Source organism: Jaculus jaculus, chromosome 9, assembly GCF_020740685.1.
Source record: "Jaculus jaculus isolate mJacJac1 chromosome 9, mJacJac1.mat.Y.cur, whole genome shotgun sequence".
NCBI lineage: Eukaryota > Metazoa > Chordata > Mammalia > Rodentia > Dipodidae > Jaculus > Jaculus jaculus.
Window position 1 is genome coordinate 123,122,120 of NC_059110.1, and position 20,342 is coordinate 123,142,461.

General features: G+C 52.2%; 1 protein-coding gene across 1 annotated transcript; it reads left to right on the forward strand.

The window, feature by feature from the left end:
• The first annotated feature begins 381 nt into the window (after nucleotides 1–381).
• Nucleotides 382–20,062, forward strand: Unc13d (unc-13 homolog D). The gene is made up of 32 exons (XM_045158779.1): nucleotides 382–554; nucleotides 1,262–1,297; nucleotides 1,524–1,631; nucleotides 1,750–1,809; nucleotides 1,896–1,962; nucleotides 2,192–2,372; nucleotides 2,950–2,994; nucleotides 3,092–3,160; nucleotides 3,319–3,388; nucleotides 3,557–3,661; nucleotides 3,780–3,872; nucleotides 3,947–4,050; nucleotides 5,503–5,620; nucleotides 5,699–5,823; nucleotides 5,965–6,055; nucleotides 6,137–6,193; nucleotides 6,270–6,367; nucleotides 6,451–6,502; nucleotides 6,580–6,710; nucleotides 6,812–6,932; nucleotides 7,205–7,348; nucleotides 8,368–8,466; nucleotides 8,572–8,778; nucleotides 8,943–9,011; nucleotides 10,412–10,491; nucleotides 15,848–15,953; nucleotides 16,028–16,099; nucleotides 17,383–17,466; nucleotides 17,566–17,686; nucleotides 17,835–17,958; nucleotides 18,345–18,541; nucleotides 19,379–20,062. The coding sequence occupies exons 1-32, from the start codon at nucleotides 438–440 to the stop codon at nucleotides 19,498–19,500; spliced, it is 3,273 nt and encodes a 1,090-aa protein (XP_045014714.1). The 5' UTR covers nucleotides 382–437; the 3' UTR covers nucleotides 19,501–20,062.
• Nucleotides 20,063–20,342: the final 280 nt, after the last annotated feature.

A 20,342-nucleotide genomic window follows, 5' to 3' on the forward strand; every position in this document is an offset into this window, starting at 1 on the left:
CTCTCTGGAATGTGACCTGTAGGGTGGAGCGGGCTGAGCCACCACCCTGGCCCTGCCCCACCTCTGCAGGTCTGGAGCCTCTTCAGAGAAGCCTGGGGTGAGAACCTCATAGGCCCAGCTCAGCTTCCCTGAGTGCAGAGCGTGGACACAAAAGGCAGCTGCCTAGCCTGGTTCTGCCGCCCTTCTCAGGAGCTCTGGGCCTTCTCTCTAGGGCCTCCATGGGAGGGTGGGAGGGGCCTATCCACCCACAGCATCCACAGGATGGAGGCCAGAAGAAGATGCGGGGGAACAGCCCCTCCAAGGCAGTGACACCCTGATTCTTCCCTCCACCCTCCCCTGGCAGAGGGTGGCAGCCTTGGGGCTTTTTGCATCATCCTGCGGCTTTGCTGTGCACCCGGTGGCCACAGGGCAGCAGAGAGAAGGGCAGAGCTGCCACCATGGCGACACACTTCTCCCATCCCCAGCGGCGCCCTCCACTTCTGCGCCAGGCCATCAAGATAAGGCGCCGCAGGGCCAAAGACCTGCAGGATCCCCCGCCCCAAACCACCCAGGAGGTAGGAGTGACCTCGATGGGGAGAGGAGCCAGCCTGGGGTGCCCAGCATTCTTGGGGTACAGGAAGTTGGCTGGCTGCCTCCCACACCTGCCCTCTTTGGTCCAGGGTGTCGCTGCCTTGGAGGGCACAGTGCGGGGGGTCAGCAGAGTGGGGGTACACCATGTGTCCTCTGAGCTAGGGTGGTCCTATCAGGTCTGGGTCTGAGTCTCTCTAACCTCTTACCTTTGGTGGTCCTAATCCCCGGCTCCTATTCCTTTGGCTCCCAAGGCACCAGCCCTGTAAAGCGGTGTCTCTGCGGCTGGTGGGCTGCCTGGGGACCCCATGGGCCACCCAGGCCTTCCTGGCATCCCCCCACTCACCCACCTCAGCTGCAGGGCCTCATTTCCGCTGCTGGGGTGAGAGGCGGATGGCTGCCCGATAAGTAAACTCTGTGGCTGTTTCCTCTGGGGAAGGAAGAGAGGGTGGGGGCAGGTGGTAAGGGAGCACTGCTAGGCCAGCCGAGTGCCCATGGACGTGAGCCATGACAGATCAGAGCATGACCGAGGTGGCCTGGGGGTCAGCCCCTCGGAAGGCCTGCTGTGGGAACAGGTGAGGGACACAGGTGGACCTGGAGGCGGGGAGCCTGGGGCTCTGCTGCCTTGGGCCTAGGCCTTCCTGCCTCTGAGTCAGCAGACTTCCAGGGACACGTCTTTCCACCTCGCTCCTAGGTCGAGCCTCCATCCCACCACTTCTCCCCTGAGGAGGTAAGAGTTGGAATTGGGGGGTTGTGGAGGGGTGTGGAGAGAAGCCCTCCATCCTCTCAGAGGGAGACCTCACAGCCGTGGTAAAGTCTGATGGCAGCGGCCTGTTAGAAAACCTTCCGAGGGCTCAGCCTCCGTTGTACGTGTGCTTTGTCCCTGCTCTGAGGTGTTGGTTTCAGGGAGGGCTTCTGGGTGATGGGGTCCCTGAGGTGTCCCTGCTGCGTCTCAGCGGAACCTGCTATATGAGGAAGCCCTCTATACGGTCCTGCACCGCCTGGGTCAGCCAGAGCCCAACCATGTGAAGGAGGCCTCAGAGCTCCTTCGATACCTGCGGGAGGTGAGCGCAGCCCCCACCCTACCCACCTTCTTGTGGCTGGGGCTAAGGAGCCCCTGCCATTCCCACCTGGCTGCCCCACCCTGTGCCCCCAGCCTCCCACACCCTGCCCCCTCAACAGGCTTTCCAGGTTCAGCCAGCAGAGCACCAGCAACTACTGCAGCATGTCCGGGAGCTCGAGGTAAATGGGCCCTGGCACCCTGGACTAGGAGCAGGTGTGGGAAGCCCCTTCTTGGAGACTCAAGCCATTCCCTTCCATGCCTCCAGAAGCCAGTATTTTGTCTGAAGGCAACAGTGAAACAGGCCAAAGGCATTCTGGGCAAGGATGTCAGTGGTGAGTGTGAGTGGTTGTCCTGGGGGGTTCCTCTTCCCATCAGAGTCTGGCCCAGAAATCATGGCCAAAGAGCCCATCCCTTCAGGATTGGCACCATGCTGCGGACTCATACTTGGCATCTGGAAAGGCCCCTGTCCGGCTTCTTCAGTTCTCTTCATGCAGGAGGCTTGGCCCCATTGAACTCATGGGGAGACTGACTCCCCGGAGCCTTGTCATCCTTCCTCCCCAGGGTTCAGTGATCCCTACTGCCTGCTGGGCATCGAGCAGGGGGTGGGCATGCCAGAAGGCAGCCCCGTGTCCCGACGTCGGCAGAAGGCTGTCGTGAGACACACCATCCCTGAGGAGCAGACTCACCGCACCCAGGTCATCAGCCAGACGCTTAATCCTGTCTGGGATGAGACCTTTATCTTGTACGTGGCCCTGCCCCGGCATTTCCACTCCCTCTCCCCTGCCCCCGTTCACATCTAGGGTTCCTCTAGGCAGCAGGGTCTCTCTAGCCAACAAGATCAGTGGTTTTCCTGACTCAGGGGACAAGGCTTAGCCCTGGGCTCTCAAGATAGGCTAGACAGAGTAGACTAGATGGGACAAATCCATGACATAAGCAACATTTTGTATGTATGCATGGTGGGACATACCCTATGATCCTAACACACAGGGGGCTGAGGTAGGAATATTGGCAAGTTCAAGGCTAGCCTAAGCTGTATGGCAGGACCTTGTCAGATCGAGAGATACCCCAGGTGCTGATGAAGCAGGGAGAGTTGGGCCTTTCTGGGTAAATGAGGGGCCTTACATTGAAGGAGGGAAGGGAGTAGTTAGGAGGGAGGGGAGAACCAGTAGGAATGGCTGAGACTCCAAGATGAGAGATTATGAGGATGGTAGCTTCAAGGGACAGAAGGACAGACTTTGGTCTTATGGCCTGGTCTAACACAGGGAGGGGATCCTATCCCTCCAAGGCTCTTAGGCATGCATGGTCTTTTCTCCCTGCAGGGAGTTTGAAGATATCACCAATGCCAGCTTTCACTTAGACATGTGGTGAGTGGCATGCTCTGCCCCTGGGGGAAGGGACAGAGGGAGTGGGATGAGGTCACAGGCCCTTTCTCCGCGTCTCACTCAAACGCCTGACCTCTAGGGACCTGGACACCGTGGAGTCTGTTAGACAGAAGCTTGGGGAACTCACAGATCTGCATGGGCTCCGAAGGTGGGTGCAGCAGGCCCAGCGGGAAGAGGGGGCTCCCTTCGTCCTTCCCCCATATGCACCCTGAATGTTGGGCTGTGGGTTCTGTCCTTGAGGGCTCCGGTGGTGTCTGCAGCAGGGTAGATTCCAACCTGAACCCTCACGGATCCTGCCTCAAACAGGATCTTTAAGGAGGCTCGGAAGGACAAAGGCCAGGACGATTTTCTGGGGAACGTGGTTCTGAGGTTGCAGGTAAGGGCTGGGGAGAGGGGCTAGGAGGGAGGTAAAGGCAGGGAGAGTGAAGGGCTCTGGGCAGGGACTCCAGGTCTGATCCAAGCAGAACCTGGCCAGTTTCTCTGGCCCCCAACCCCAATTCTGTGCAAAGTCCTGACACTCATCACGGTGTCTCCCGCCTGCCAGGACCTGCATTGCCGAGAGGATCAGTGGTATCCTCTGGAGCCCTGCACTGAGACCTACCCGGACCGTGGCCAGTGCCACCTCCAGTTCCAGTTCATCCACAAGCGGGTAGGCCTAGGGCTTGGTCCAAGGGGTGTATTTAGCCCTTGCGTCTCTGGCCTTCCTGGGGTGTGGAGGATTGGCTGCACCTGGCACCTTGCTCACAGCACTGTTGATCCCACTGCAGAGAGCCACCGTGGCCAGCCGCTCCCAGCCTAGCTACACTGTCCACCTCCACCTTCTGCAGCAGCTGGTATCCCATGAAGTCACCCAGCACCAGGTACTGCCCTCTCAGGGCTGGCCACTACCAGAGCTACCTGCTAGGTTCTGACAGGACTGCACTGTTCTCCTCAGGCAGGCAATACTTCTTGGGATGCATCATTGAGTCCTCAGGCCACCACCATCCTCTTTCTCCATGCCACACAAAAGGACCTCTCTGACTTCCACCAGTCCATGGCGTGAGTATACAGCCCTTTCCCACTCTGCCTGCCTGCTGTTACAGGTTGGCATTCCAAAGCCTAACTCTAGGGAGTATGCTCTTGAGCCCAAACTGCATGGTTTAAAAATTATTTATTGCTGGGCGTGGTGGCGCACACCTTTAATCCCAGCACTCGGGAGGCAGAGGTAGGAGAATCACAGTGAGTTCAAGGCCATCCTGAGACTCCATAGTGAATTCCAGGTCAGCCTGGGCTAGAGTGAAACCCTACCTCGAAAAAAAAAAAAAAAAAAAAACCAACAACAACAACAAAAAAATTACTTAAAAATTTGTATGAGGGCCAGGTGGTCTTGCCACTGCAAATGAATGCCCATTTGGCTTTACATGAGTGGCTGAAGAATTGAACCTAGACTAGCAGACTTTATAAGCAAGCATCTATAACTGTTGACCAGCTCCCCCGTCCCATGTTTTACCAGGGCCTCCAGCCACTGCAAACAAACTCCAGATGCATGTGCTACTTTGTGCATCTGGCTTACGTGGGTACTGGGGAATCGAAAGTGGGTCCTTAGGCTTTGCAGGCAAGCACCTTAACCGCTAAGCCACCTCTTCAGCCCTGTTTTAAGTTTTAAATCAGTTGCCAACTTTTTTATTTGTTTGTATTTTGAGATTGAGTCTCACTCTCTAGCCTAGACTGACATGGATTTCACTAGGTAGTCTCAGGGTGGCCTTGAGCTCATGGTAATTCTCTTGCCTCTGCCTCCCAAGTTCTTGGATTAAAGGCATATGCCACCACATCTGGTTCTTTAAAAAAAAATTATTATTTTTTATTTACAAGCAGAGAAAGATAGAGAGAAAAGAGACAGAAAGAATTAATGTGCTAGGGCCTCTAGCTGCTGCAAACAAACTTCAGATGCATGTGCCATTTTGTGCATCTGCCTTTACGTGGGTACTGAAAAATAGAACCCAGGTTGTTAGGCCTTGTAGGCAAGCACCTTAACCACTGAGCAATATCCATCCCCCCCATAAGAAATGGTTTTAAAGAAGTACAAGGAAAGCTGGGCATGGTTGCACATGCCTTTAATCACAGCACTCGGGAGGCAGAATTAGGAGATCACCATGAGTTTGAGGCCATCCTGAGAATACAGGTCAGCCTGTGATAGAGCAAGACCCTACTTCCAAAAAAAGAAAAAGAAAAAAAAAAGAGAGAAAGAAAAGAAAAAGATAGAAAGAAATATAAAGAAAAAGGAAGAATGAATGAAAGGAAGAAAGAGGAAAATCCCTAAAGCTTTCTCAATCCAAATAGCTCAGTTTAAGAGACATGATTTGAAAAAAACATCTACAGAAGCAAAACTCCCACAAGTCCCCATCAGCCACTGGGGTCCAGCCTCTGCTGGTGATGGGGCTGCATAGGAAGCTCTGGAGCAGGGTAGGTCTTGCCAGGGAGGCCCTTGCTCAGGGCTTCTTGGCCCCGCAGGCAGTGGCTAGCCTACAGCCGTCTCTACCAGAGCCTGGAGTTCCCCAGCAACTGCCTGCTGCATCCCATCACCAGCATGGAGTACCAGTGGATCCGGGGCAGGCTCAAGGCCGAGCAGGTGGGTGAGCTGACGGGTATAGGGCAGGGCTCTGGCTCTGAGAGGCACAGGATCCCTCACAGGCTCACGGGTTTGCAGCAAGAGGAGCTGGCAAGCTCGTTCACCTCCCTTCTGGCTTATGGACTCTCCCTCATACGGAAGTTCCGCTCAGTCTTTCCGCTCTCTGTCTCCGACTCCCCAGCTCGACTGCAGTCTCTTCTCAGGTCAGTGGTCACCCTTCTGCTCCTGCGGGGGTCGGTGATGAGAGTGCGGGGCTGCTTGCAAGGGTCGGAGGGAGAGGTCTGCTGGAGGAACGATGGTAGAATGGCACAGCGGTCCTCGGGTCGGACCCCTTTGTCTCCCAGGGTCTTGGTGCAGATGTGCAAGATGAAGGCCTTCAGAGAACTGTGCCCAGACAATGACCCGCTACCCCAGCTGGTTTCTGAGGCCCTGCGGGTAGGCACCCTCTGTGGGGTGAGGATGGATGTGTACCTTGGCCCAGCAACCCTTCCTTGTTCACTGCCTTTCTGCCCACAGGCTGGCACAGTTGAGTGGTTCCACCTGAAGCAACAGCAGCACCAGTCCGTGGTTCAGGTAGAGAGACTGAGCAGTGGCTGGGGTGGGTGGGGCGCCCGCCGCAGTCTTACTCAGCCACCCTTGTCCCTGGCAGGGCATGCTGGAGGCAGGCAAGGCCTTGCTGAGCTTGGTGCAGGATGTCATGGGAGACCTACACCAGTGTCGTCGCACATGGAACAAGATCTTTCACAAGTGAGCTGAGGTGGGTCGGAGGTAGTGAACATGAGGGACCCTGGAGTCCACCCCCCGGGTCACACCTGCCATCTTTCCTCTAGTGTCCTCAAGATTGACCTTTTCTCCATGGCTTTCCAGGAGCTGCAGTGGCTGGTAAGATCCACTCTGTCCCCAGACAGCACACCTCTGCCCTGCTCCATAGCCCCGCTCACCACACCTTTTCCTTGCAGGTAGCCAAGCGGGTGCAGGGCCACACGGAGGCAGTGGGCAGCTCCATGTCCCCGGAGATGGGGGAAAGTCTCTTCCAGCTCTATGTCTGCCTCAAGGAATTCTGTCAGTTGGGCCCGGTCTCCTCAGACAGGTGGGCAACAGGTCAGGTGCAGGTGGGCTGCACATATGTACCAGGGCTGTGGCCCTAGGCCAGCCTCTGCCTTCTGCAGGCTGAGCCTCTGCTCTCCCCAGTGATGGAGTCATGGCTCTGGATGGTTTCCACCTCTGGTTCCAGCCTGCCATCCCTTCCTGGCTGCAGAAGACCTACAGTGTCGCCCTGGAGCGGGTGCAGCGCGCAGTGCAGATGGACTCGGTGCGCGTGCGCAGGGCCCCGGGTTTGGGGGTTGGGGCCTCTGGTCACCTGCTTGGAACATTTGCTTTGGATGCTCTTCTGGCTATCTGTGTGCAAAATGTGGTTCTGGGGGTTTACTAGGGCTTCCCTTTCCCCCAGGGCTCCTGTGGGCTGGCTGGGGGGGGGGGTAGTCTAGGCAGAGCCCTGCTCAGCACTGTGCTTGGCAGCGTTGTGGGAGGAATAAATTTGTGTCTGTCCTGAGACCTGCTTTCTAAGTGCTCCTCTTCTGCCAGCTGGTGCCCCTGGGTGAACTAACCAAGCACAGCACCTCTGCTGTGGATCTGTCCACCTGCTTTGCCCAGATCAGCCACACCGCCCGGCAGCTGGACTGGCCTGACCCAGAAGTGGCCTTTATGATCACGGTCAAGTTTGTGGAGGTACAGCGTCTACCATCTATCCTTCTCCACTGTAGGACGATCTCACTGCCACCCTGCCCAGTTTCTCCTAGGCCCTCAAAGGAGGAGCACCCTACCTCCTATGCAAGGTTGGGGTGTAGCTTAGTAGTGCAGTGCTTGTCTAACATGGTGAGACCCTGGGTTCCATCCCCAGCTCTGAAGAAAAAGAGAAAGGGAGAGAAAGCACATCTTCTAAATAAAATCAAAGTCTAAAGCCGGGCATGTTGGCGCACGCCTTTAATCCCAGCACTCATGAGGCAGAGGTAGGAGGATTGCTATGTGTTTGACGGTCACCCTGAGAATTCTTAGTGAATTCCAGGTCAGCCTGGGCTACAGTGAGACCCTACCTCAGAAAACCAAAACCAGGGCTGGAGAAATGGCATAGCAGTTAAGCACTTACCTGTGAAGCCTAAGGACCCTTGTTCGAGGCTCAATTCCACATTAGCCAGATGCACAAGGGGCACACACATCTGGAGTTCATTTGCAGTGGCTAGAGGCCCTGGCGCACCCATTCCTTCTTTCTCTCTATCTTTCCCTCTCTCTCTCTCTCTCTGTCTCCTCTCTCTCTCTCTCAATCTGCCTCTTCCTCTCTCTGTCTGTTACTCTCAAATAAATAAATAAAAATAAACAAAAAAAAAAAAGAAAAACCAAAACCAAATAGACAAAAAAAGTTCAAAGTCATTCTCAGCTAGCTACATAGTGAGTGCCTTTTTTTTTTTAAGTTTTTATTTTACTTTATTGCTTTGAGAGAAAGAGACAGAAAGAATGAGAGAGAGAATGGGCATGCCAGGGCCTTCAGCCACTGTACACGAACTCCAGACATATGTGCCACCTTGTGCATCTGGTTTACGTGGGTCCTGGGGAACCAAACCTGGGTCCTTTGGCTTTGCAGGCAAACGCCTTAACCACTAAGCCATCTCTACAGCCCTCGAGGCCTTTTTCTACTGATCCTGAGAGTCCATCTATTTATTGATCAATCCCTTTTAACCTACCTATTCCAGGACACCTGCCGGCTGGCCCTGGTGTACTGCAGCCTTATAAAGGCTCGGGCTCGTGAGCTCTCTAAGGGTCAGAAGGACCAGAGTCAGGCAGCCAATATGGTAAGGGCCAAAGCTGGATGGAGAGGCTGACCAGGGTGAAGAGGACCTGCGTGTGCTGTCACCATTCAGAAAAACCTGTATCTCTCTGCCCACTCCTGTCCCCAGCTGTGTGTAGTGGTGAATGACATGGAGCAGCTGCGGCTCGTGATTGGCAAGCTGCCCACTCAGCTGGCATGGGAAGCCCTGGAGCAGCGGGTTGGCGCTGTGCTGGAGCAGGGGCAGCTGCATAATACACTGCATGCCCAGCTGCAGGGCGCATTGGCTGGGTTGAACCATGAGATCCGTACCGGTGTCCGTACCTTGGCTGAGCAGGTACATTGTTTGATCCCCTAGGAATCCTCCCCTATCCCCCCGCAAGAACTGAGCTTAGTGCCTATCCCCCTACCCTAAACCTAAACTCAGGCCCCAGCCTAGCTAACTCTGTCGATTCCCCACTCACTTCCAGTCTCTCTTCATCTACCACTTTCTGTCCCTAGCTGGAGGTGGGCATTGCCACACGCATCCAGAAACTCATGGGTGTCAAGGAATCTGTTCTGCCTGAGGATGTGAGTGTCCCTCATACTGAGCTTCTGCCAGCCCTGCGTATCTGGGGTTGGAAAGGGTGCCTGAGGTGGGAAGGGGTTGGAAATCTTGGGGTGTCTGGGAGTGTCAGAGATTAGCCCCCCAGACTTGGTCCAGCTGTGACATCTTCCTCGGTTTCCCCCTTGGACGTTCAGTAAGATCATGGTATGGGCTTTCCCAACATCAGTGGTCAATGTAGGACTACCCTGGGGAGGCTCAGCTCGGCTCTGGGGCCCAGCAGGCCTAGGAACAGACCCTTTCCAGTGCCTACCAGTTCTATTGCCCTGTTTATGCGAGCTAGCTAACCCCAAGCTCCTCATCTGTAACAGGTAAAGTTATTCATTAATCTAGCTACTGTCGATAAGCACCTATTGTTGTCCTAGATACTGATTTAAGCACTGGGGCTAGATGAGTGAACAAGTTGACAGAAATTCCTGTTTTCCTACTGCTCACACTGTAGTGGGGGAAGGGGAAAAAGCTAAAGACACAGGTCTATACAACTACAATCTTAGTTGTAGCCATAATGATAAATATACATGCAGGTATGTGTGCATTTGCAAACACTTCTGTTTTTTAATTTTTAAAATTTATTTATTTGAGAGCAACAGACAGAAAGAGGCAGAGAGAGAGAATAAACGTGCCAGGGCTTCCAGCCACTGCAAACAAACTCCAGACACGTGCGCCCCCTTGTGCACCTGGCTAATGTGGGTTCTGGGGAATCGAGCCTCGAACCGGGGTTCTTAGGCTTCACAGGCAAGTGCTTAACCGCTAAGCCATCTCTCCAGCCCTGTAAATACTTCTATAATGTCTTAAATAATGATAAATTCTAGAGGATAATAAAACAGAGAAGGAGGTGGGGTGGGAAGTGTCAAAGTGTTATAATGTTAGATAGTGGCCAGGAAAGGCCTTATTCAAAGGACAACAGCTACTCGGGCGTGGTGGCGCACGCCTTTAATCCCAGCACTCGGGAGACATAGTAGGAGGATCACTGTGAGTTTGAGGCCACTCTGAGACTATACAGTTAATTCCAGGTCAGCTCGGAGCAGAGTGAGACCTTACCTTAAAAAAAAAAAAAAAAAAACAGGAAGCAATAAAAGGAGCTCTGAAGATGACTAGGGAAGAGCATATGAGGCTTTGAGGCAGAGGGAACAGCAGGGGCTAAGGTCCCAAGGTGGCACTGTGCTAGGCAGTGTGCTTAGAACCCACGGCAGAGGGCCACGGAGGGGAGAGGAAGACAGAGGGAGGCAGGGGTTGGGTTCTGCAGACATTACAAACAGGGCACTTAACAGCCCCTGGCCCTCCTCGTTCCCTCGCCCATGGCCTGGGGTAGGGAATGGGGTGGTGACTGAAATGGGCCTGAGCTGGACGTGTTCCTCACCCATAGGCCATTGTGCCACTGCTGAAGTTCCTGGAGGTGAAGCTTTGCTACATGAACACCAACCTGGTGCAGGAGAACTTCAGCAGGTCTGCGGCCCCCGCCCCGCCGTGGCCCCACCACCCCACCTCTCCAAGGCCTCAGCGTCTACTGGGGGCAGGTGCTAGGTTGCAAACCCCTTTGGTGACCTCCTTAGAGAGACTGCTCACAGGGACAGGGAGCCCACTGCCTTCCACGTCTGCACATTTCGTTCTGCCCAGCTCTAAGCACTTCCTTCTGTAAGCTGAGCAAAAATCTGCCCATCTATTCCTCCTTAGGGCTGGACCCACCTTAAAGCCTCTGACCGCCTCTTTAGGCATCTGGTGGTATTGGCCCAGAATTTAGGGGACCTTCTGGTTAGTGTTTAAAGTACGGATTCTAGACAGCCTGAGGCCAGACTCCAGCTTTGCTCCTTGGTGGTTTCAAACAGTTAACACTTTTCAGTGCCTGTGATCACTGTTCTGGTGTCCAGTGAGGACTAAATGGGTCACACGAGGTGCTGAGCAGTCTCTGTGAGCAGGAAATTGAGTGACTATTAGCTACAGTGATGCTGACCCCCATCCTGACCTTCCTCCAGGTGGAGTCTGCGCCCTGAGAATGCTATCAGGCATCTTCCTCAACTGCTTGCTTTCCATCTTGGTTTTGTTTATTTTCATTTATTTATTTGACAGCAACAGACAGAGAGAGGAAGAGGCGGAGAGAGAATGGGTACACCAGGGCTTCCAACCACTACAAACGAACTCCATTTGCATGCGCCCCCTTATGCATCTGGCTTATGTGGGTCCTGGAGAATTGAACTGGGATCCTATGGCTTTGACATCTTAACCGCTAAGCCATCTCTCCAGCCCTTCGTCTTATTTTTTTAGTGCATTTAATTTTTTAAATATTTTTGTATTTTTTTTCATTTTATGAGAGAAAGAGAATGGGGATGCCAGGGACTCTAGCCACTGCAAATGAACTCTGACACATGTGCCACCATGTGCATCTGGCTTACCTGAGTACTGGGGGATTGAACCTGGGTCCTTAGGCTTTGCAGGCAAGCACCTTAACTGCTAAACTATCTCTCCAGCCCCATTTTTCAAAAAAGTAAATTAAATATCTTACTTATTTATTTGAGAAACTGAAAGAGGCAGATAGGTAGAGAGAGAATGGGGCTGGGCATTGTAGCACATGCCTTTAATCCCAGCACTCAGGAGGCAGAAGTAAGAGGATCACCATGAGTTCAAGGCTTCCCTGATATTACATAGTGAATTGCAGGTCATCCTGGGCTAGAGCCAGACCCTACCTTGAAAAACCAAAAAGAGAGAGATTGCTGGGGAAGTGGCTTAGCAGTTAAGGTATTTGCCTGCAAAGCCAAAAGACCCAGGTTCAATTTCCCAGTACCCATATAAGACAGATGCACAAGGTGGCACATGCATCTGAAGTTCATTTTCAGCAGCTGGAGGCCCCTGTTACTCCCATTTCTTCTATCTCTCTCAAATAAACAAATAAAAATAAAAATATAATAAATTAAAAAGGGGAGTAGAGGGCTGGAGAGATGGCTTAGCGGTTAAGCGCTTGCCTGTGAAGCCTAAGGACCCCGGTTCAATGCTCGGTTCCCCAGGTCCCATGTTAGCCAGAGGCACAAGGGGGCGCACGTGTCTGGAGTTCGTTTGCAGAGGCTGGAAGCCCTGGCGCGCCCATTCTCTCTCTCTCCCTCTCTCTGTCTTTCTCTCTGTGTCTGTTGCTCTCAAATAAATAAATAAAAATTAAAAAAAAAAGGGGGGGAGTAGAAATGGGCATGCCAGGGCCTCTAGCCACTGCAAATGAATTCCAAATGCATGTGTCACCTTGTGAATCTGGCTTACGTAGGTACTGGGGAATCAAACCTGGGTCTGTAGGCTTCACAAGCAAGCACTGTAACTGCTAAGCCATCTCTCCAGCCCCAAACTCTTTTTATCTATTTATCTGCAAGTAGAGGGAGGGGTGGAGAATGGGTGCACTAAGGCCTCTAACCACTGCAAACAAACTCCAGATACATGTGCCACTTTGTGCATCTGGCTTTGTGTGGACACTAGGGAATCGGCCCCTCTAAAGGGTTTTGAACAAAGCTACTGCTTTTTATAAAGAGCTGGTTCTCATTTATTTGAGGAAAATGTGCTTGTGCCTGGAGAGATCACTCAGAGGGTAAAGTGTGGTGCTTGGTGGTTAAGCACTTGCATGCAAAACCAAAGGACCTAGGTTCAATTCCCAAGGACCCACGTAAGCCAGATACACAAGGTGATGCATGCACCTGGGTTTCATTTGCAGTGGCTGGAGGCCCTGTTGCACCCATTCTCAATCTCTCTCTCTCTCTCTGCCCCTTTTTCTCCCTCTCTCTTTGAACTAAATAGATAAAAAAAAAAATTTTTTTTTTTTTGGTTTTTCAAGGTAGGGTCTCACTCTGGCCCAGGCTGACCTTGAATTCACTATGTAGTCTCAGGGTGGCCTCGAACTCATGGTGATTCTCATACCTCTGCCTTTCTACTGCTGGGATTAAAGGCATGCGCCACCACGCCTGACCAAAAATAAAATTTTTAAAAAACCTTTAGGACTGGAGAGATGGTTTAGTGGTTAAGGCATTTGCCTGCAAAGCCAAAGGACCCAGGTTTGATTCCCCAGTACCCACGGAAGATGGATGGCACATGTGTCTGGAGTTTGTTTATAATGGCTAAAGGTCTCTTTCTTTCTCTCTCTCTCTACGTGCCTCTCTCTCTCAAATTAATTAATTAAAAAAAAGCCTTTAGAGGCTCTGGGGACATGGCTCAGTGGGTAAAAGTACTTTCTTTTCAAGTGTGACAACCTGGTTTTAGATCCCCAGACCCATGTAAAACCAGAGGTGGTAGCATGCTACCAGCAAGACAGAAGGTGGAGACAGGAGAATCCCAGAAGCCCATGGGCCAGCTAGCCTAGCAAGTGCAGTGCCGAACAAGAGACCTCCCTTAAACAAAGTGGAAGGCAAGGACTGACCTGTAACAAGGAGAAGGTGGGGCTGGAGAGATGGCTTAGTAGTTAAGGCAGTTGCCTGCAAAGCCTAAGGACCCAGGTTCGATTCCCCAGAACACACATAAGCCAGATGCACAAAGTGGTGCACATGTCTGGAGTTCATTTGCAGTGGCTAGAGGCCCAGGAGTACCCATTCATATCTTCTCTCTGTCTGCCTCTCTCTCTCTCTGTCAAAGAAACAAGTAAATAAATAAAATATATATTTAGGGCTGGAGAGATGGCTTAACGGTTAAGCACTTGCCTATGAAGCCTAAGGACCCCGGTTCGAGGCTCGGTTCCCCAGGTCCCATGTTAGCCAGATGCACAAGGGGGCGCACGCGTCTGGAGTTCGTTTGCAGAGGCTGGAAGCCCTGACGTGCCCATTCTCTCTCTCTCCCTCTATCTGTCTTTCTCTCTGTGTCTGTCGCTCTCAAATAAATAAATTAAAAAAAAATTTAAAAAAATACTAAAAAACAATATTTATATATATATATATTTAGAAAAAGGAGGAGGTGGAGAACTGATCTCAAGGTGGAAGGCAAGGACTGACTCTACAGTTGTTCTCTGATCTTCACATGCCACTGTGGCACGCACTCACACATGCATGTGTGTGCACACACATACAATTTCACACTTTGTCGTTGTTTTGAGCAGTGTCTCACTCTTGCCCAGGACTTACTCTGTAGCTCCAGCTACAGCGGTCCTCTTTACCTCCGTCTCGGGAGTGCTGGGATTAAAGGTGTGCTAGGCACTTTCACACATTAAAAAACATATATTTTCACTTATTTATTTACAAGGAGAGAGAAAGGAAGAGGCAGAGAATAGGGTACACTAGGGCCTCTTGCCACTATAAATGAACTCCAGGTATATGCACCACTGAGTCCTCTGGCTTTACATGGAAACTGAGGAATCGAGCCACCAGCAATCGCAAGCAAGTGCCTTTAACCACTATTCCCTCTCTCCAGCCCATCACACTTTTGTTTTCTGAGGTAGGGTTTCACTGTAGCTCAGGCTGACCTGAAATTCACTATGTAGTCTCAGGGTGGCCTCAAACTCATGGCGATCCTCCTACCTCCACCTTCTGAGTGCTTGGATTAAAGATATGCTCCAACACGCTCAGCTAAATGAATAATTTATTTACTTTTGGTTTTTCAAGGTAGTCTCACTCTAGCTCAGGCTGACCTGGAATTCACTACGTAGTCTCAAGGTGGCCTCATACTCATGGCGATCCTCCTACTTCTGCTTCCAGAGTGCTAGGATTAAAGGAATGTGCCACCATGCCTGGCTAAATGAACTACTTCAAAATATTTTAAAAATTTTTTTTGTTTATTTTTATTTATTTGAGAGTGACAGAGAGAGAGGCGGAGAGTGAAAGAGAGAATGGGCGTGCCCGGGCTTCCAGCCACTGCAAACGAACTCCAGACGCATGCACCCCCTTGTGCATCTGGCTAACGTGGGTCCTGGGGAGTCGAGCCTTGAACCAGGGTCCTTAGGCTTCACAGGAAAGCGCTTAACCACTAAGCCATCTCTCCAGCCCCAAAGTACTTTTTAAATATTTGCTTATTCATATATTTGAGAGAGGGAGAGAGAGAATGGGTGTGCCAGGGCCTCCAGCCACTGCAAATGAACTCCAGATGCACATGCCACCTTGTGCATCTGGTTTACGTGGGTCCTGGGGAATTGAGCCAAGATCCTTTGGCTTTGCAGGCAAGTGCCCTAACCACTAAGCCATCTTTCCAACACTTTTTTTTGGGTAAAAAATAAGGCGTCCTGGGCGTGGTGGTGCATGCCTTTAATCCCAGCACTCAAGAGGCAGAGGTAGGAGAATCGCTGTGAGTTCAAGGCCACCCTGAGACTCCATAGTGAATTTCAGGTCAGCCTGGGCTAGAGTGAGAACCTACCTCAGGGGAAAAAAAAAAAAAAAGGCATGGCAGCACAAGCCTTTAATCCCAGCCCTCAGGAAGCAATGGTAGGCCACCCTGAGACTATGTAGTGAATTCCAGGTCAGCCTAAGCTAGAGTGAGACCCTACCTCGAAAAACAAAACAAAAAAAAAATATTTATTTATTTAGCCTACACTGTCTGGAGTCATGATTCTGACAATAGGGTTTAGTCTTCCCCTGCACTCTTTCATGGTTTGTTGGTGTTCTGTAATCCTGCAGAAGAGGGTTCTCCCCTGAGGTTGACACATGCTAATTCCTTTGATCCCTGCTCATCCTCCTTCCCTCAGGAGGCCAGCCCCTCCCTCCGTCCACCACCCACAGTACTGGCCAGCTTCACCTTGTGGGGAAGGTAGGGTGAAGCCCCAAGGTGGGTCTGGGGCATCCCCTTTCTCAAGAGCATCTTTGCTTCCTCCTTCTCTGTTGCATCATCCTGTGTCTGGCACTCCGCTGCCCTCGGCCAGCCTTCTGACCCTGCTCTGGACCCACACTCTCAAGGTGCTAGCGGAGGCAGCCGTCTCCCAGCGTAGCTCGTCCCTGGCCTCTAGCAGGCTGAAGGTTGCCCTGCAGGTAATGATGCCAGCCATGAGGACAATAACCCTGGCACACTCCATGCCTGGGGTCACCTCTGCTCTTTCCTTCAGAACCTGGAGATCTGCTTCCATGCTGAGGGTTGTGGTCTGCCACCAGAGGCCCTGCACACAGCTACTTTCAAGGTAGGGGTCTTTTCACTATGTTTTTTATTGGTTTTATTCTTTTATAAAAAAAAATTATTTAGAGCCGGGCGTGGTGGCGCACGCCTTTAATCCCTGCACTCGGGAGGCAGAGGTAGGAGGATCACTGTGAGTTCAAGGCCACCCTGATACTATATAGAGAATTCCAGGTCAGCCTGACCTAAAGTGAGACCTTACCTTGAAAAAACAAACAAACAAAAAATTTATTTAGGGCTGGAGAGATGGCTTAGCAGTTAAGCACTTGCCTGTGAAGCCTAAGGACTCCGGTTCAAGGCTCCATTCCCCAGGACCCACGTTAGTCAGATGCACAAGGTGGCACATGCATCTGGAGTTCATTTGCAGTGGCTGGAAGCCCTGGTGCGCCCATTCTCTCTCTCTCTCTCTCTGCCTCTTTCTCTCTCTGTCACTCTCAAATAAATAAATAAAAATGAACAAAAAAAATTTTTAATTATTTGCGAGAAAGAGAGGGAGAGAGAATGGGTGCACCAGGGCCTTCAGCCACTGCAAACAAACTCCACGTAATGCATCTGGCTTATGTGGGTCCTGGAGAATTGAACCTGGATCCTTTGGCTTTGCAGGCAAATGCCTTAACCACTAAGCCATCTCTCCAGCCCTTGGTTTTATTCTTTTAGAGAGACAGAATTGGCGTGCCAGGGCCTCAGCCACTACAGTGAAACTCCAGCTGCTTGCTTCTAGTGGGCATGTGCAACCTTGCATTTGCCTCACCTTTGTGCGTCTGGCTAACATGGAATCTGGAGAGTAGAACATGGGTCCTTAGGCTTCACAGGCAAGTGCCCTAACCACTAAACCATCTCTCCAGCCCAGGGGTCTTTTTTCTTAACAGTGCAGGGGATAAATCCAGCTCCTTGTCATGAAAGGTAAACATTCTGCCAGAGTTCATGTGTAAGGCTCTTTCGGTGAGCTCTCAGTTTAGAGGTCAGGACAGGGAGTCTGTCTTTGTGCACATCCATACCTAAGACTCACTATATAATTCATGGGGCCTAGTACATTATTCAAAATTATTACAAATTTTAAGATGGCAGCAGTGGAACCAGAACCCAAGTGTGGTGCCCTTCAAAGTACAGGGTTCCTGTGCTTGCACTGGGCACAGGCATGCTTCCAAGCAGGCTGCCCAGTGCCTCCATCCCAGTGTCTGCCAGACATTGCTGGGCACTGTTTACCCCTTTCTCCACGGTCCTGTGGCACTGCTGCCTATGGTCAGGCATGCTGACATTCAAGGTAGATGCTGGGCATTGCGGTTCCAGGCTCTGCAGAAGGACCTGGAGCTGCAAGCAGCCTCCAGCCGGGAGCTCATCCAGAAGTACTTTCGTAGCCGAATCCAGCAGCAGGTGAGGCTCCCCTCCCACCCCTCCCGCGCCCACGGGGCTGGAGTGGCTCCCACCCTGCTCTTCCCCAGCTGATCTAATGCACGATCCATCCCATGCCAGGCTGAAACCTCCTCTGAGCAGCTGGGCGCAGTCACAATCAAGGCCTCCTACCGTGCCTCCGAGCAGAAGCTGCGTGTTGAGCTGCTCAGTGCCTCCAGCCTGCTGCCTCTGGACTCGAATGGTGAGCGGCACTCCCCAAGCACCCTCCTTGGGGCGGGGGGTGGGGGTCAGCAGGAGCTCTGGGTACATTTCCTCCAGTTACCAGGAGGCAGCTATGCTGTGAAGGGTGACTAAAACTCAGCCCCTCCTCCCCTGGACCACTTTGCTAGGATCCAGTGACCCCTTTGTCCAGCTAACCCTGGAGCCCAGGCATGAGTTTCCTGAGCTGGCCCCCCGGGAGACCCAGAAGCACAAGAAGGACCTTCACCCACTGTTTGATGAGACCTTTGAATTGTGAGTGGGTCGCTACTTTTCTAGACCTTATCCTTCACCTCCCATTGGGGGGCCCCCTTCCCCAAGCAGCCCATGAGATGACCCACATGGGACCTGAGGGAAGGGGCCTTTGGGGATGAGTTTTCCTGCCTGGGAGGAAGGGGTGGGGTATCCCACGTTGAATTCAGAAGCATCCAGGGAAGGTTGCTATATCCCGAGCTCTTCAGGGACCTGCTGCGGTCTGTGAAAGATGGGCCTGGCACAAGGTCAGTGCAGGTGTTATACCACATGGCAGAGATGAGCCTGGCATGTATGTGTCTGTCCTCAGTGAAGGTATAATCTATGCATTGAAGGGGAGGAGTGATGGTAGTCCTGAGACAGACAACCGAGACTCCCTTCCCTGACAGCCTGGTGCCTGCTGAGCCGTGCCGCAAGGATGGGGCATGTCTGCTGCTCACTGTGCTAGACCATGACACGTTGGGAGCAGATGACCTTGAAGGAGAGGCCTTCCTACCACTATGTAGGGTGCCCGGATTGACAGACTGTGAGGAGCCTGGAGAAGTACCTCAGATTCGACTGCCTCTCACATATCCTGTGCTCATTGGTAGGCCCGAGTCCCAGGGCAGGGAAGTAAGGGAGCAGGGGCTCCAAAGCTGCCCTGGGAGTGGGAGAGATGGAAGCCTGTGAAAAGGCACATGGCTTGTGTTGCTAAGGAGTCCAGCAAGTCTCCTAGTGGAGGCTTTGAGAGGTAACTTTCTCCTAGGCAAAAGATCACCTATTTTTAGGCAAGCCCAACACACTGGCCCCCCTTTTCCTTTTTGTGACAGGGAGTGAGAGACTCCAGATGCATGCGCCCCCTTGTGCACAAGTGAGATCTTGCATCTCCTTTTGCATTTGGCTTACTTGGGACTTGGAGAGTAGACCATGGGTCCTCAGGCTTTACAGACAAGCGTCTTAACCGCTAAACCATCTCTCCAGACCCCCTCTTTTTTTGTTTTGAGGTAGGGTTTCACTCTAGCCCAGGCTGACCTGGAATTCACTATGGAGTCTCAGGGTGGCCTCAAACTCACAGGGATCCTCCTACCTCTGCTTCCCAAGTGCTGGGATTAAAGACGTGCGCCACCACGCCCGGCTTCATGTGCCATTTCTGTCATTCTAGACCTTAGGTATATTAGCTTGTCTTTAAAAACTCCATTTTATTTATTTGAGAGGCAGCGAGAGTGCATATGGGCATGCCAGGGCCTCTTGCCACTGCAAATGAACTCCAGACACATGTCACTTGGTGCATCTGGCTTTATTTGGTTCCTGGGTATCAAAACTGTGATCTTCAGGCTTTATAAACACCTTTAGCTGCTGAGCCATCTCCCCAGCACCTATATTAGCTCTTCTAACTATAACCTCTCCCTCTCAAAGTCTGACCTTCAAACCCTTCTCTCCACAGGGGATCCAATCCTGCAGCTACTGGAGAGTCGGAAGGGTGATCGCGAGGCGCAGGCCTTTGTGAAACTGCGAAGGCAGCGAGCCAAGCAGGCCTTCCAGCACACCCCACGCCCCAGGCAGTAGGAGTGGGAGGCTAGGACAGCATGCTCTGTGGCTGCACTAAAAGCCTGGGGTCTTCCCTGCCACAATGTGGCCCTCCAGCCTGGTGTAGCTTGGAAGCCCAGCAGTCAGAAGGCTCACTGTGCAGACGCTCCTGCCGGAGCAGCTCGCGGTGATGGAGCAGCATCAATGCTAATCCACTCCTTGCCCATCCTTGCGACTGGCCTCAGCTCTGCCACAGCCCAGCATCTCCTAGTCCTGCCGCCACCCTGCAAAAAGCTGTTCTGTGGGACACGGCCCAGGGCCATCTGCCCCCGGGAACTGTGTTCCAGCTTCTGGAATGGAGCCCAGGGCTGTGTGAACAAAGAAAGGATACTACCAAAGCTGCCTGGGAGAAGGGTGGTGGCCACTACTAGAGGGAGCTGGGAATCAGGGACAGTGGCTCTGGGAGGGCAGCTGGCAGGCAGCACGGCTGGCACAAATAGAAACAGAAAGGACAGTTTTACTGTCTGATGAGAACACCTCCTCCCTCAGATGGCACCTGCCAACTAGAACTGTTCTTAGTGAAAATAAAAAATAAACATTGTTCACTACAGCTGGTCTGCTGTGGGCCTAGGAAGGCTTGTTAGGCCTGTAGGTCTTCTCCACAGCACTCAGGAGACATGAAGGGCCTCTCTCCTAGAATCCATGTGCCACAAAGCAGAGGTGGGAGTTTTGGAGCTGAGCCAGAGGAGGGCATGGGAAGGTCAGCGTTATTGGTATTTTGGCCATGTCTTTGAACATTACCATTTTATAACTGATACATCAGTTACTGTGGTCCTTGACCAAGAACAGGGGCCTGGTGTGAGGACCATGAGGCTGAGTGG